This window comes from Pseudophryne corroboree, chromosome 1, assembly GCF_028390025.1.
Source record: "Pseudophryne corroboree isolate aPseCor3 chromosome 1, aPseCor3.hap2, whole genome shotgun sequence".
NCBI classification, from domain to species: Eukaryota; Metazoa; Chordata; class Amphibia; order Anura; family Myobatrachidae; genus Pseudophryne; species Pseudophryne corroboree.
In genome coordinates this window covers 565,790,069-565,806,221 of record NC_086444.1, presented here as the reverse complement: position 1 = coordinate 565,806,221, position 16,153 = coordinate 565,790,069, and the positions used below count along the sequence as shown (strand labels likewise).

General features: G+C 44.1%; 1 protein-coding gene across 1 annotated transcript in view; it reads right to left on the bottom strand.

Moving 5' to 3' along the window:
- Positions 1 to 9,877: 9,877 nt before the first annotated feature.
- HAUS6 (HAUS augmin like complex subunit 6) overlaps positions 9,878 to 16,153 on the bottom strand; it is a 199,397-nt gene continuing 193,121 nt past the window's right edge. The window contains exon 17 of the mRNA XM_063914178.1: positions 9,878 to 10,041. Coding sequence (XP_063770248.1) covers positions 9,944 to 10,041 — 98 coding nt within the window. The 3' untranslated portion in view covers positions 9,878 to 9,943. The remainder of the gene's footprint in view (positions 10,042 to 16,153) is intronic.

Below are 16,153 nucleotides of genomic sequence, written 5' to 3'. Positions count from 1 at the left end.
TCATTATCCTCATCAAACATGTCGACACAGCCGTACCGACACACCGCACACACACAAGGAATGCTCCGAATGAGGACAGGACCCACAAAAGCCCTTTGGGGGGACAGAGTGAGAGTATGCCAGCACACACCAGAGCGCTATATAATGCAGGGACTAACTGAGTTATGTCCCCTATAGCTGCTTTTTATATTATATATGTAATGCGCCCAAATTTAGTGCCCCCCCTCTCTGTTTTTACCCTGTTCTGAAGTGTAGACTGCAGGGGAGAGCCAGGGAGCTTCCTTCCAGCGGATCTGTGAAGGAGAAATGGCGCCAGTGTGTCTGAGGGAGATAGCTCCGCCCCTTTTCCGCAGCCTATTCTCTCGCTTTTTTCTGGATTCTGGCAGGGGAATTTACCACATATATAGCCTCTAGGGCTATATAGTGGTATTTTTGCCAGCCAAGGTGTTTTTATTGCAGCTCAGGGCGCCCCCCCCCCCAAGCGCCCTGCACCCTCAGTGACCGGAGTGTGAAGTGTGCATGAGGAGCAATGGCGCACAGCTGCAGTGCTGTGCGCTACCTTGGTGAAGACTGATGTCTTCTGCCGCCGTTTTTCCGGACCTCTTCTTGCTTCTGGCTCTGTAAGGGGGACGGCGGCGCGGCTCCGGGACCGAACACCAAGGACTGGGCCTGCGGTCGATCCCTCTGGAGCTAATGGTGTCCAGTAGCCTAAGAAGCCCAATCCGGCTGCAAGCAGGCGAGTTCGCTTCTTCTCCCCTTAGTCCCTCGCTGCAGTGAGCCTGTTGCCAGCAGGTCTCACTGAAAATAAAAAACCTAAAACTATACTTTCTTTCTAAGGGCTCAGGAGAGCCCCTAGTGTGCATCCAACCTCGGCCGGGCACGAAATCTAACTGAGGCTTGGAGGAGGGTCATAGTGGGAGGAGCCAGTGCACACCAGGTAGTCCTAAATCTTTCTAGAGTGCCCAGCGTTCTTCGGAGCCCGCTATTCCCCATGGTCCTTACGGAGTTCCCAGCATCCACTAGGACGTTAGAGAAAGGAGGGTTAAAGAAGTGCAGCCCTATGTAATCTCCACACTATAAAGTGCAGTGACAGGCACATCTCCCTTCTCTGTGTCTGATGACAAACACATGTAAAATTACAAACAGCATTAGTACCAAGGGAAACAAAGGAATAATAAAGGGAAGGCAATACCCACCCTGTATATAGTGTACTGCTAAATTAGTAAGAAACAGGAGCAATACATGTTTCTCGGAAGCTCCGCTGGTTGTGGATAATTGCAGTCCATAGTGGGGTGGACCTTTGGATTTGCAGACAGTACGTCTATCACTGTTAAGTTATGTGGGACGAGAAACCAGGTCTGTACCTGGAAGTCCCTGGTATTATAATAAACTGAGGTGAATGCTTGTGTTCCACCTTATATGTACAGTAGGGTGTAAGCCCCGCCCTCCCCCCTGCTATGGCACCTATGTAAAATCAACGGCGCTAGCGCTATAATATCCTGCTAAGGGAGGGCTTTGTAATAATTGAAAAAGCTACTCACCACTGTGAGATGAACGAGGCTTCATAAACCCAATGCTGACTGTAGTAGGTATCCCATCCCAATACAAGTCACACATTGCAAAGATCAGTCATTGTATGTGTGGTCTCCCGAGGAATGAGAGAGTTATGTTTTCTTTTGTCACCCTCCCCAATCTCTGGGTTTGCTGGACCCATAAACAAAAATAATCACACTCTGTAATGAGGGCTGTGCACGAGTAAATGGGCGCCGGCGCGTACATAGCCGCCGGGATTAGTCGGGATGAAGCTCCGCCCCCCCCCGTTATGGCGCCCAATTTAAATCTTAAAAAAAACTCCGGCGCTAACGTAGCGGAGGGCGCCCCACATTCCCCGCCGGCGATGCGAGCCACGGCCGGGGAGCGGAGGACTAACATAGCGGGAGGCACTCTGTGAGCAATGCGAGCAACGGCCAGGGAGCGGAGGAAGCTGAGCCCGCTGTGTAGAGCGGGCTTAAGCTCCGCTTCCCGTATTGGCGTCCATCTGAACCCCAGAAGCTACAGCACTAACCTAGCTGGGGCGCCCTGCAGGCAATGCAAGCCACGGCTTGATTGTAAAGCGGGATTAAGCCCCCCCCCCCCCCCCCCCCCCGTAATGGCGCCAGTTTCAAACTTACTAGGCGCCCTGAGTATCCCCGCACAGGTTCTAGCGGGGATCTGTGTGCGGGGTGAGCGAGGGGTGCCGAAGACCAGAGCGGGCAGCGGGAGGGGAGAGTGCAAGACCCAAACCCCGACTGCAGAGCCGATGCCAGCGCCAACGGCTCTCTGGGTCTTACAAGGAAACTGAGAGCGGGGAGCGGTGATGTGAGCCACTGTAGACCAGAGATGAGTCAGAAACTCTGGCGGCTGTCTCATGTTAGATTAAAGTAAAGTTTGTACTCACCGCAGCTGCTGTAGATGGAGTGGCCGCAATACGCGCCGCACGCAACGGTGTCCGGTCACTTATACTCACCGCTGCCGTGCTGCCAGGATCTTCTGCCGACGTAGCGGCCCCGACACGCGCCGCACGCAGCGGTGTCCGGCCAGTCTCCGGAGAGCTCAGTGTCTCCTTGAGCCGGGGCCCATCCCGAGCCGCACGCAGCTGCGATGGGACCCCGCTGGCAGCTCCCGCGGTGCAGACTGGCAGTGGCAGAGCTGCCAGTCTGAGTGTAAGAAAGAAAAATAATCATTTAAAAAAAAAAAAAATTCTTCAGAGAAGACCCAAGTGCACCAGCTCCCTTGGGAACTAAACTAAGACTGGCTTGGAGGGGGAACATAGTAGGGGAGGAGCTAGTCACATGGTTATAAATTTAAAGTGCCAGCTCCCAGTTACTGCCTACTATATCCCCATTGTATCTGCACTCCAGTGGCCCCTAGTGGATGAAGGAGAAATTATCTCAGATACCAGGTTACCTATGAACTTAGGATGGACAGGACACTGGATTGATGGCTGAGGTAGCCCCAGTAGTGACACAGGAAGCACAAGATTTAAGGTGTGTGTGTGTGTGGGGGGGAGGGGGTAGACAAAATAGTTAAGAATAAATTCCCCGTAGTGCCCAATTCAGCTGTCATTTTACCAGTTGACAAGTCTAGGGGGGGGTCTAGTTTTATTATATTCCTTAAGATCCGCCAATACCATAGATAAATCCCTGGTATGTTTAATTCTCAATTACAAGAAATCAGGAAATTGGGACGTAAATCAGGAACAATCAGACAATGGCCTATTCACACATAGCAGATAAAGAGCTAATTAACACCATGGCTGTACAAAAGATAGTTATATGTGGAAGAACAATATATACGAGTGGCTCTCCCCACACACCGAAGGTTTAGGTTATCTAGGAAGGATAACATCTGAAATAACCCTTGTTCAATGATGAAACAGACCTAGCATACGATCCAGGAATGGAAACAATGTTCAGGGGGTGACCGGAATATATACCATGAAAATTTTATGTCTTTTACGACTTGCGTGTTTTCTCCCTCTACCCAGCAAAACCTCTATCGAATCCAAACATCAGTGTACAAAGACGTAGGTACATGTATGTATGCAACGATTGCTTGGATCAGACATAGGTCATAGTACTGTCCCAGCACACTCTATAGGTTGAATGTCGTCCTACATCCAACCGGGATCAGTACTAAATCCTGCTGGACGGGATCCCGGCAGTCGAAATCCCGACCACACAATCCAGTCAGGGGTGGCGAGCGGAACGCGGCCCCTCGCTACACTATTATATTCTCCCTCTATGGGTGTCATGAAGACCCACGGAGGGAGAATATGTCAGGATTGTGCTGGTCGGGAGTCCGGCGTCGGTATTTCGACCGCCTCCCATCCAACCAATGGTCTCATGACCACCGAGTGTATATAAAGAATGTCCGGTCCTCTTCCCTGTTTTCCCCAACTATAGTCAATGTCTGATTTGCAAAATGGATACGTGTGTGTCTAGGTCACCAATTATTGTTTGAAATATTTAAAATTGTGTTTAGTGTGACAGTTATGATAGTTTTGTGGACTGTCAAAGTCGGAAAAATAAGACAATACAAACTACACACAGATTTGTGCTTCTCGCTGGTGGCGTAAGGACGCAATTGACGTATATGGATGAACCATGCTTCTTTACCGTACATCATGCATAGAGTCGTACAGCATGCGTGTTGCAGTGTGGTGGGTGTATATACGGTAAAAGGCACAATCACTGAGAAACGCCATAGAGACGCACTCAAACACAAATTACACAGACAAAACATGTCCAGCACCAGACTTTTATTATTGTGTATTTATATAGTGGAGTGTAAAATCATATATATATTATTGGGACGGAACAAGTTTATTATATCATGCTTAGTGTCAATGGTCAGGAAAAATGTGTGGATTAATTTGATAGCTATGGGTAAATTTTAGCACATTGCAACGATTAGTTATGACCAAATGTACGAATATAAAGTCACATGCTAAGAACAAAGGACTTCCTGAGAAACCAGTGGTTAATCCCTGTACCTGCATCTTCAAACTGGACATTGCTTACATATGAACTGACCAATAACACCATGAATGAGAAACCTCCCTCTCCTGGGCCAATGGAAGGAGACCGAAACCAACAACCTGTTAACTGCCACTGTTTGATATATGTAGTTTCTAGGACTTAGAGTAGTTGCTGTGAGGAAGACATTGAGGAATGTTCTATGGGATAGGGTGATGTTTACTGGCTGTATCGGTTTCTTTTGTAACTGTAATTCTGTACCACTCAGGCATGTATGCTTCATACTGAATGATATACTGTACATGTTATTTTGTATGCATAGCTTAATATCAGCTAGACAGATCTATCTGCGTGTTGGACCTCAATATACCATGTGTGCAGCTACTTGCTTTCTCTTAAGGGACATAGTGCTGCGACGTTCAGCGCACTATTATCGTATATGGTAATATATACTGCGGACGCAAGGTACATCTTAACGCAGGTATGCAAATGTTTATTTAAAATAATGAAAATTCACAATTCAAGACTATTGGCCATGGCTGTAGCTCTTAAGAGTTTTGTTTGTGCATTCCCTAGTCTTAACCTTGTTCAGACATTTAGGTCAGTACATAAGAAATGTCAGGTGCCATATGTTGCTCAACGATTGATATGATTCCCACACCAGCACCCCAGAAGTTCAGTTATATTAAGTACAATTAAGAAACCTACTTCTAAACCAACTGGTTAGCTTCACAAGAAGAGATTTGAGTAAACAGTCAGAACGCAACAAAAAAAACTATGCTATACTGAACATCTCAACAATTACAAGCAAGTCATGAATCACATAGGTTTAAATACACAGATGAGTTTGAGGGTGAAAGGCAGTTTTATTTGCTAGTAGTTACATAGTTTCAGAGATAATAAACAGGATGAAAACATTCAACCTAGGTCCTAAATAAGGCCTCATTGTTTTTAAAACTTGACTTGGGGAGGGGGGGGGGGGGGGGGGAATGACTTAAAAAATATAATAAAAATAAATACTGTTTAGCCTAAGCAGTTTCCCTTAACATTGCACTGTAATGTTGGAAAAGGGTAGACTCCCCTGTTAAACCACAAGCAGCATAACAAAGTTTTTAAACAAAGATTCAAAGTTAGTTGCTCTTTTTTGCTTTGCTTCCAAGTCAGAATTCATTCTAATGTGTCCCTCTATACAGCACCATACCCTTAGCCACAGAAGAACAGCAAGACACTGAGGAGATATTAAAAGTATAGCTCTACGTTGTGCTATGTCAGGTTTGTCAATTTCAACTATTTCTGTCTGCAGCAAATGATCACTATTTAGCAATGCAAGGGTGCAATGTAATTACCCAAATATGAACAGCAGTCTCATGTAGCACCCTGATGAAGCATTTCCTGGATCAGTGCAGCCCTGTCCTTCGTGACAAAACAAAAATCAGATGGTTTTAAAAAGGAGCGAAAAGATTGAGACAGTGGTTTGAAACATGCTTTTATAAGTGTGGATTGAACATGTAATTTAAATGGATATGTATCTGACTGGCACTGACACTTTTCAAGATATACAGGGAATGGGGGGAAAAAAGGGGATATGTTCTGCACCAGCTGTTGAATTTCTAAATATTTATAAGAAGAAACCCCAACAAATGTCCATCAGTTTCATTAAGTATTGATTGTAGGACGTTCGGGGGTGCTACCAGAGACAAGTAATGTTATACAGGAGAAAGAGAAAAGAAAAGAATGTCTCTTTGTTGGCGCACAAATGAAAGTTAAAAATTAACCTTTAATAGATTCATTAAAATTGTCTAACCACGAAATAAATTATAGTAAGCTTGTATAATATATGTAATAAATGAAAATAAATTTAATATCAAGGTGCGCTACCTGTGTCGTGTCTTTATTATTCCTTGAATGTATCAACCTAATGTTGAATTACTAAATTCCGTGAAATATTAAATATATATTAGTAATCCACTTAAAAAGTATCAGAAATATGGCAATAGGTCTACATAACACATTAACAGCATTCCACAATAACTCCCCTTATTCCAAGTCAAATAATGTATTCTCCTATAGTAACTATTCCTGTTATAGTACGTTACAATGTGATTACTGGAGACAGCTTTAATAGGAAAAAAGGGGGGGGGGGGGGGGGGACACACACACACACACATCTAGTGTGTCTCCTTATCAGAGAAATGCTCATAAGCTGAATGCTATAAATAGCATCAGCATGTGAATGAATGCTGAATGTTGAATGAATACTGTAGTTACATAGGGATATCTAATAATTCCCCCACTATTCTATAATTTTTGCACATTTTCATATGTCATAATAGTTAGTGCAAGTTGTACAATATATTATTCATGTATCCCCACTACAACAATTAAATGTACATTTAAATATGTCCCTATGTGTTTTCCAAAAAATGGGGCACTGAAAATCTCAATTACGTTTATTATACAAATCACTTTAAGTGGAGAAAAATGTAGCTTTCCACAGTAACTGCATTTGTTACAATGAATAACATGTAACTATTAAGTTGCTTCTGCAGCAGTGGCTTCCTTAATTGCAAGTCAGTTAATAAAGTCTCCCACAGCAGCAGCTGTTATTGTTGTAAAAATACAGTGTAGCTGCTGGGGAGAGCTTCTAATGAAAAGGAAGGAAGCACCAATTGTGTCTGCTTATAAGATCCTTATGAGCCAAATTGTTATTAAGTTGCTCTATGATGCAGCATATAAGTATAGTTTCTCTGCTGAAAAAAACCCCTTTAAATAAAGGGAAATGTATCTTGCAACAGTAGCTACATTTGTTATGTTGAATACCAGGTAGCTATTGCATCACAGTATTATGTGCAATCCCTGTAGCTCAATAGCTATATAATAACTGCATTTGTTACATTAAATACCATGGTATTTAATGTAACAAATGCAGTTATTATATAGCTATTGAGCTACAGGGATTGCACATAATACTTTTTAAATACACATCGATTCTATTCAAATTATTAGAGGATTTTATAATAATGTAAGATGAGGTAATATGGTTGATAACTCACTTTTTGTTTATTGTCAAAACATTCTCTTAGGTAAATGTAAACAAAGAGTATGCACCATGGACGTCACCGGAAGTGACGTTACGGCTTTAACTAACTGAATCTAGAAACTATATTAAAAGGACATTTGATAGATTCTATTAGAACCACATGGTGGGAGATCTAAGTAAGAGTCTAATGTAACCACATGTGCTACCCGGCCGCGGATCGAGCAGTGGCGGACAGAGACACGGGTTTCCATAGCAACGGAAACCGGAAGTGACGCTACGCTGTGTAGCGCTGGAGGTTACATGGGAAAGTAACCAGGACTAAGCACTATGGCAACAAGCCCACCCCGATAGCAACCGGAAGTGACGTTACGCCGCATAGTGTTGGAGGATACACTGGAAAGGAACACAGACAGGGCACTATGACAACAAGCCCGCCCCCTACAGAAATTCCAGACGAGGATTGGAGTTTCCATGACGATAGGGACGCCCACAGCAAAGGACCATGGGACTTGTAGTTTTTTTATGTATAGGGTCCAGCTGGGCAATTAGGATTCTAATTGGTGCTGCATTTAAATAGCAGCCAGAATGAGGAGGTCAGCATTCAGACTTTTTTGAACCTTGACAAAGACCCCAGCTCGGGGTGGAAACGCGTCGGTTACCTTCTGACAAGCCTGAGGACGGACTTAAAGACCAGTATCCAGTAAGATCCATGTATGGTGGGATTATCCGGAAATCCCTATACCATCTCCCATGCACTTTTAGAACTGCCTAAAAACAGTTCTGAATGATCTGGTAATTAGTTTGTCATTCCTTGCTGCTTGCAGATATTTGCACAAATACCTGACCTTTGATATTTTTAAATAAATGTGTGTCATATATGTATGCTATTAAAACGGTATTTCACTATATGCACTTTATATTTATTTACATGATACTTCTAATACGAGTGATGGAAGCCTGTGAATAAGCATCAGCAAGAATAAGAAGCGCTAGTTAAGTCTCAGTCTCCATATTTCTTATGTTGTGCCCTGCGTATACACTGTTACAAGCTTTATTAAGTAGTAAAGTGCTCCGCTCGGGAATACCCTTGATTACACCGGCTATTAAAATTTGAGGCATAATTAGAACTATACTGCAATTCCAGGGTATTGACCCAGATACTCCTTTATGGTATTCTGTGTCACCACCTGAGCTCTCAGCCCTTCAGGTGCGAGAAGTGTGGGGTGACCATGGTAGATCGACATTAGGATTATATTACAAACCTGTTCTTAAACCCTTTTCACCATTGTGTAGCGACTATGGACAACTCCAAAACGTCCTTGTGACTCAGTTTTTATTCAAGCTCCCTTCTATTCTAGATTCTCCATTGAAATGGTTTCTCTTTTCTCTCAGATCCCTTTCCTGTCTATACTCCTTTATCCTGAATACCCACCATTCCTTAGACCTACCGCAGCTGGGAATTGGATGCAAGCCACTTAAGTGATGATTTGTTGAATAAAACTTTCATGTGCACAAGAATCTACTGCCTCTGTTAAGCTGGGTACACACTCGAGCAATGTGTATCCAGCAGACGTCAGCCCAACATATATCGGAACATGGGTAAACATTGAGTGATATTAATCAAGGACCAAACGATCATGTTCAGTCCTTCATTAGCATACTACAGGATACTAGTGATCTGGTCAGGTTTGAGGTGCAGCTAGGCCGGCTACTGCAGATTGTCCTAAATGTCATTTCCCTCAAGACACCTTTTATAGTAACGCCCTATGGTCAATATGTTTTGGTGTAAGGTGAAACACGGCACTCTTCTACTGGCATTTCCTTGTTTCTTTCGTACGCCTGCAGTGTGTTCTATTGGGGGGTGTAGAGAGACATCAACCGGAATAGCAATCAATGTTATAGGTCTAGCCAAAGTATGCCAGCTCCTAGATGGCATCTACAGTTCCAGCTTTCAGTGCCTGGGTTTCATTGGTCATTGTCCCCCATGAAAATATTTATTTCTTGTAATGTAGAGTCCAAATCTTAAGATATTTGGGATAGGTGGCTGCAATCAAAGTACTGCTCAGGCATTAAGGTTTTGCTTTTATATTTGATAACATTAATGAATTCATTAAAAAAAAAAAAATAAAAAAAAAAATATGTATTTAGAATGGGAAACACATTTTTAAATTATATACCAGTAAAATGTACGGCTCAATTTATACAGGCAAGAACCCATACCTTAAATAAGTCAAATAACAAAAAATAAAAAAAAGGAAATGAAAATATAAAAAAAATATATGTTAGCACTGTCTGACTAAAAGAATGTGAACACGGGCAATTTATGGCAAAGTTAATATTTATTTACATATATTAAGTTCATATAATATAAAGTATCTTCAATAATCTACAATTTTACTAGTTGCCCCACACCTTCCACTGTACTTTTTTGAAGGTCCGATACAGAATCCATGAAGTCGAAGGTTTCATTCAGAGCTGTAGCGCCTAAAAGAGGTGAAAAAATAAATAAATATAAATTGGTTGATATTTATCACATCAAGCATTTATAAATTTCCAACTAGATCTTAAGTTACGGTTATTTTCAATGAGAAGCCCATTTTTCACTGATAAAAAGGAAACAGGGCAGCTGCCATTCTACACAAGAATGCTGCCATTTCTCCTTCCTGCATGATCGACTGCTGCGGGGTTTGTTTGTTTTTTCTTTTTGTGTCTGACTGCAAAGACAGACAAAAATTAATGAGATTTTTCCACAAAGTTTTTCTCGGAATCCAATATAGGACACTGGAGCACTTGGAGTGCAGGACAGCACTTTAAAATAGCCCTGACAACTACCATTCTATACTACCATGCCAGAATGGAGTCCATTTTACTAACAAATACCCAAAGGACAAAACAACTAGAGCAGAAAATGGCGGTCGCCTAGTGTCCCCCAGCAAAAATTCAAGGAAAAAGGATTTAACGAGCCAATTTTCTCCTTTATCCCACTGGGAGACCATGTGTCGTTCAAAGTGTACCTACCCTTAATGACAGCTTAGCAAAACTCTTGTACAGCCAATTCAAAACCAGTATCATTAAATGTAAGAAAAATCATAACGTGTGTAGACCGAAAACTGTGCAGTCGCCATGCCACCCAGGGAAATCAAACTGGTACAGTAGGTCCTCACATTTCCCAAATCATCTCTGCTCCAGTGCAAGTCTGACAAATTACACCTAATCAGCTTGGAAGCTAGCCAACCAGCTTTGGTATATTGAAAGGATGACCTTTTTGTCATCTAACAAAACACACCCAAAAGGAGAGCTTTTCTTGACTACAAAGTGTCCAGAGGATTTACCACTGTCTAAATCTAGAAACACAATATCCTGATTTAGCTAGAGCTACTAGCAGTTAGTTCAAGAAAGATGAAATATGGAGACTGAACAATATATTAGACTGTGTACCCTGCTTAAGACGCGTATCGGAACGATACATCTGGCACAATCTAATGTGTACCCTCAATCGTGCACTCCAGTATTATATTTGCATGGTAGTCCCACTGGGCAACCTGCATACCCAATGAGATAATCTTGGCAACAATAGGAAACCAGTGAATGTGGCCATGTACAATATATCACGCATTGTTGTATATATGGGATGACAGATTAATCGTTATATCTGTCATCCCACTGGTCAGACAGCACATAGTTTGAAGTGTAGCTTTACAGAACAGAGTGGTCAATAAGCATGGAAACACCCTTATAGAAATGAAAATAAGTATGGAAATATGAATCTAGGGTCTACACATATGGGAGTGGGGGAAAACTTTAGGGTATGTCACCAGTATGGCAGCCATCTTGGATGCAATTTAAAAAAAAATTTAATTGGGAAGGTAGTCAAGCGACATAACATGCAGAAATTCATAAAAACAATGGGGTTATTCATTTTAACATATCTTTATACATTCTAGAGTTTAAGGGTTTGTCTCTGACCAGAACTGGGGTTGTTTGCTTACCTCAAAGAAATGTGCCTCATTACTAAACAAATCTGGTATGGAAGAAGTTTTCCACCATTCCCATACACCCATATATGCACTGTTGAGTGTCAACTTGGGTCTGGTAGCTCTCTGGTCATGCAGGCAGCAAGGGTGTGGAATTTGGTCTCAAAACCCATGAGGAATCAGGGTATTGGCCTGGCTACTCCACTGTGGAATTCTTGCAGACTGCCTGAACTTGCCTCATTAAAGCCCAGGGTGGTGTGGGGAAAATGAGGGGGGTTTCCTCCCCTGGGGAGTTATAAGAGAATGGGGTACTGAATGTTCTCATCCCTAAGCAGAGCTTGGGATACCATGGTCCCGATTCTATAGATATATAGCATGTCCAAGCTGTATAGAAATAGCTTAGATATGCACTGCTTCTCCCCCTATTAGAGTCCGGCCTTAAGAAATTGGTTTGCAGCGTTAACCCCTGCCATACTGTCTCCATTTTATATTCATGCTGTATGGCCCAGTCACCACTCAAATACCTTGCAGTCTTAAGATTTCTTGGAAGGGTGACACGGCACCCCCTTAAGGATGGGGAATAGCCTATAGCTCTGGTGAGCCATCTGTTTACAGCTTCTGAGGCTTCAACAAATTCAGTGGTTCAGTTTCCACAGCACATAATTCACAGATTCATATTTATACATTTGAAGGTCACTCAGATATGTGCCCTAAATGCCGTACCTCTAGGCAAACTTTCTAGCATTAGGTGTGAGACTGAGCAGTCACTGGGACCTTCAGGACAAGACTTACTCATGTTGAGCACTGGTGGACCCCTGCCAATACAGACGCCTGCTGTGTGCTCTCTGGGGATCTTGGCAGATGAGGTGCTAAAAGGCACCTCATTATGTTTTTAATACTTGTATGCTCACATTGCTTATTCCTGGATCGCCCTCTCAGATCTGCCCTTTAATGGCTGGTTATCAATAGTTAATGTTGCAGGAGGACACAAGAAATATATGTATATAGCCAGAAACACTGAATGGAAGTAGGACCATGTGTGGCGTAGATGGACACAATCAGGATGCACTAAATAGGATCATGGACCTCTGCATCCCTATTTCTGCACCTCAGATACAATGCTGTCCCAAAATATGCCCCTGCAATACGTCTATGCTCTTATCTTACGATTTTGTTCCCACCAACTGGTGTGGAGGCTGGGTTGATGCCACTAATGGGAGATTAAGGGTATTGCTGCTGTATCCCATGTATTCCATTACCCATTATGCTTTTACACTGTGATAACCCAGATTGACTATTTTTCAGGGCATGTCAATGTTTTTCTCTTGATGCTTCATTTACTTGGTATTAGCCATCTTCATGTATGTTGGCTTACTAACTATTCAGCCTTTATCATTCTAATGTTGCATTTTCCAATTTTGACAATTGTCATTTGGTGCTTATGGTTTGCAAAATTGAAATAAGATTTTACTTACCGGTAAATCTATTTCTCGTAGTCCGTAGTGGATGCTGGGGACTCCGTAAGGACCATGGGGATAGACGGGCTCCGCAGGAGACAGGGCACTTTAAGAAAGAATTTGGATTCTGGTGTGTTCTGGCTCCTCCCTCTATGTCCCTCCTCCAGACCTCAGTTAGAGAAACTGTGCCCGGAAGAGCTGACAGTACAAGGAAAGGATTTTGGAAATCAAGGGCAAGGCTCATACCAGCCACACCGTATAACTTGTGATAAACTTACCCAGTTAACAGTATGGACAACAACAGAGCATCAGATCAATCCTGATGCAACTATAACATAACCCTTATTTAAGCAATAACTATATACAAGTATTGCAGAAGAAGTCCGCACTTAGGACGGGCGCCCAGCATCCACTACGGACTACGAGAAATAGATTTACCGGTAAGTAAAATCTTATTTTCTCTAACGTCCTAGTGGATGCTGGGGACTCCGTAAGGACCATGGGGATTATATCAAAGCTCCCAAACGGGCGGGAGAGTGCGGATGATTCTGCAGCACCGAATGAGCAAACACAAGGTCCTCCTCAGCCAGGGTATCAAACTTGTAGAACTTCGCAAAAGTGTTCGAACCTGACCAAGTAGCTGCTCGGCAAAGCTGTAATGCAGAGACCCCTCGGGCAGCCGCCCAAGAAGAGCCCACCTTCCTAGTGGAATGGGCTTTAACTGATTTTGGCAGCGGCAATCCAGCCGCAGAATGAGCCTGCTGAATCGCGTTACAGATCCAGCGAGCAATAGTTTGCTTTGAAGCAGGAGCACCCAGCTTGTTGGGTGCATACAGGATAAACAGCGACTGTTTTCCTGACTCTAGCCGTTCTGGCTACATAGACCTTCAAAGCCCTGACCACATCTAATAACTCGGAATCCTCTAAGTCACGAGTAGCCACAGGCACCACAATAGGTTAGTTCATATGAAAAGAGGACACCACTTTTGGCAGAAATTGTGGACGTGTCCGCAATTCTGCCCTGTCCATATGGAAAACCAGATAGGGGCTTTTATGTGACAAATCCGCTAATTCTGACACCACACGCCTAGCCGAAGCCAAGGCTAACATCATGACCACCTTCCACGTGAGATATTTTAACTCCACGGTTTTTAGTGGCTCAAACCAGTGTGACTTCAGGAAACAACACCACGTTAAGATCCCAAGGTGCCACCGGAGGCACAAAAGGGGGCTGAATATGCAGCACTCCCTTTACAAAAGTCTGAACTTCAGGCAGAGAAGCCAGTTCTTTTTGAAAGAAAATAGACAGGGCTGAAATCTGGACCTTAATGGAACCCAATTTCAGGCCCAAAGTCACTCCCGACTGTAAGAAAGTGAAGGAAACGGCCCAGCTGGAATTCCTCCGTGGGGGCCTTCCTGGCCTCACACCAAGCAACATATTTTCACCATATACGGTGATAATGTTTAGCCGTCACGTCCTTCCTAGCCTTTATCAGCGTAGGAATAACCTCATCCGGAATGCCTTTTTCTGCTAGGATCCGGCGTTCAACCGCCATGCCGTCAAACGCAGCCGCGGTAAGTCTTGGAACAGACAAGGCGCCTGTTGCAACAAGTCCTGTCTTAGAGGCAGAGGCCATGGGTCCTCTGTGAGCATTTCTTGCAGATCTGGATACCAAGTCCTTCTTGGCCAATCCGGAACAATGAGTATTGTTCTCACTCCTCTTTTTCCTATGATTCTCAGCACCTTGGGTATGAGAGGAAGAGGAGGAAATACATAAACCGACTGGAACACCCACGGTGTCACTAGTGCGTCTACAGCTATCGCCTGAGGGTCTCTGCACCTGGCGCAATACCTCTGTAGCTTTTTGTTGAGGCGGGATGCCATCATGTCCACCTGTGGCAGTTCCCACCGACTTGCAATCTGCGCGAAGACTTCTTGATGAAGTCCCCACTCTCCCGGGTGGAGGTCGTGCCTGCTGAGGAAGTCTGCTTCCCAGTTATCCACTCCCGGAGTGAACACTGCTGACAGTGCTCTTACGTGATTCTCCGCCCAGCGAAGAATTCTGGTGGCATCCGCCATCGCCACCCTGCTCCTTGAGCCGCCTTGGCGGTTTACATAAGCCACTGCGGTGATGTTGTCTGACTGAATCAGAACACATTGGTCGCGAAGCAGGGTCTCCGCTTGACGTAGGGCGTTCTATATGGCCCTTAGTTCCAGGATGTTGATGTGCAGGCAAGTCTGACTTGACCACAGACCTTGGAAATTTTTTCCCTGTGTGACTGCCCCCCACCCTCGGAGGCTTGCATCCGTGGTCACCAGTACCCAGTCCTGAATGCCGAATCTGCGGCCCTCGAGGAGGTGAGCACTCTGCAGCCACCACAGGAGAGACACCCTGGCCCTGGGGGATAGGGTGATCAGCCGATGCATCTGAAGATGTGATCCGGACCACTTGTCCAACAGATCCCATTGAAAGGTCCTCACATGGAACCTGCCGAAGGGAATGGCCTCGTATGATACCACCATCTTTCCCAGGACTCGCGTGCAGTGATGCACCGACACCTGTTTCGGTTTTAACAGGTCTCTGACCAGTGTCATGAGCTCCTGAGCCTTCTCCATCGGGAGATAAACCCTCTTCTGGTCTGTGTCCAGAATCATGCCCAGGAAGGGCAGACGAGTCGTAGGAATCAACTGCGACTTTAGAATATTTAGAATCCAGCCGTGCTGTTGTAACACTTCCCAGGAGCGTGCTACGCTGATCAGCAACTGCTCTCTGGACCTCGCCTTTATGAGGAGATCGTCCAAGTATGGGATAATTGTGACCCCCTGCTTTCGCAGGAGTACCATCATTTCCGCCATTACCTTGGTAAATATTCTCGGTGCCGTGGAGAGACCAAACGGCAACGTCTGGAATTGGTAAGGACAATCCTGTACCACAAATCTGAGGTACGCCTGATGAGGTGGATAAATGGGAACATGAAGGTATGCATCCTTTATGTCCAGAGACACCATAAAATCCCCCCCTTCCAGGCTTGCGATGACCTCGCTGAGCGATTCCATCTTGAACTTGAACCTTTTCAGGTATATGTTCAGGGATTTTAAATTCAATATGGGTCTTACCGAACCGTCCGGTTTCGGTACCACAAACATGGTCGAATAATAACCCT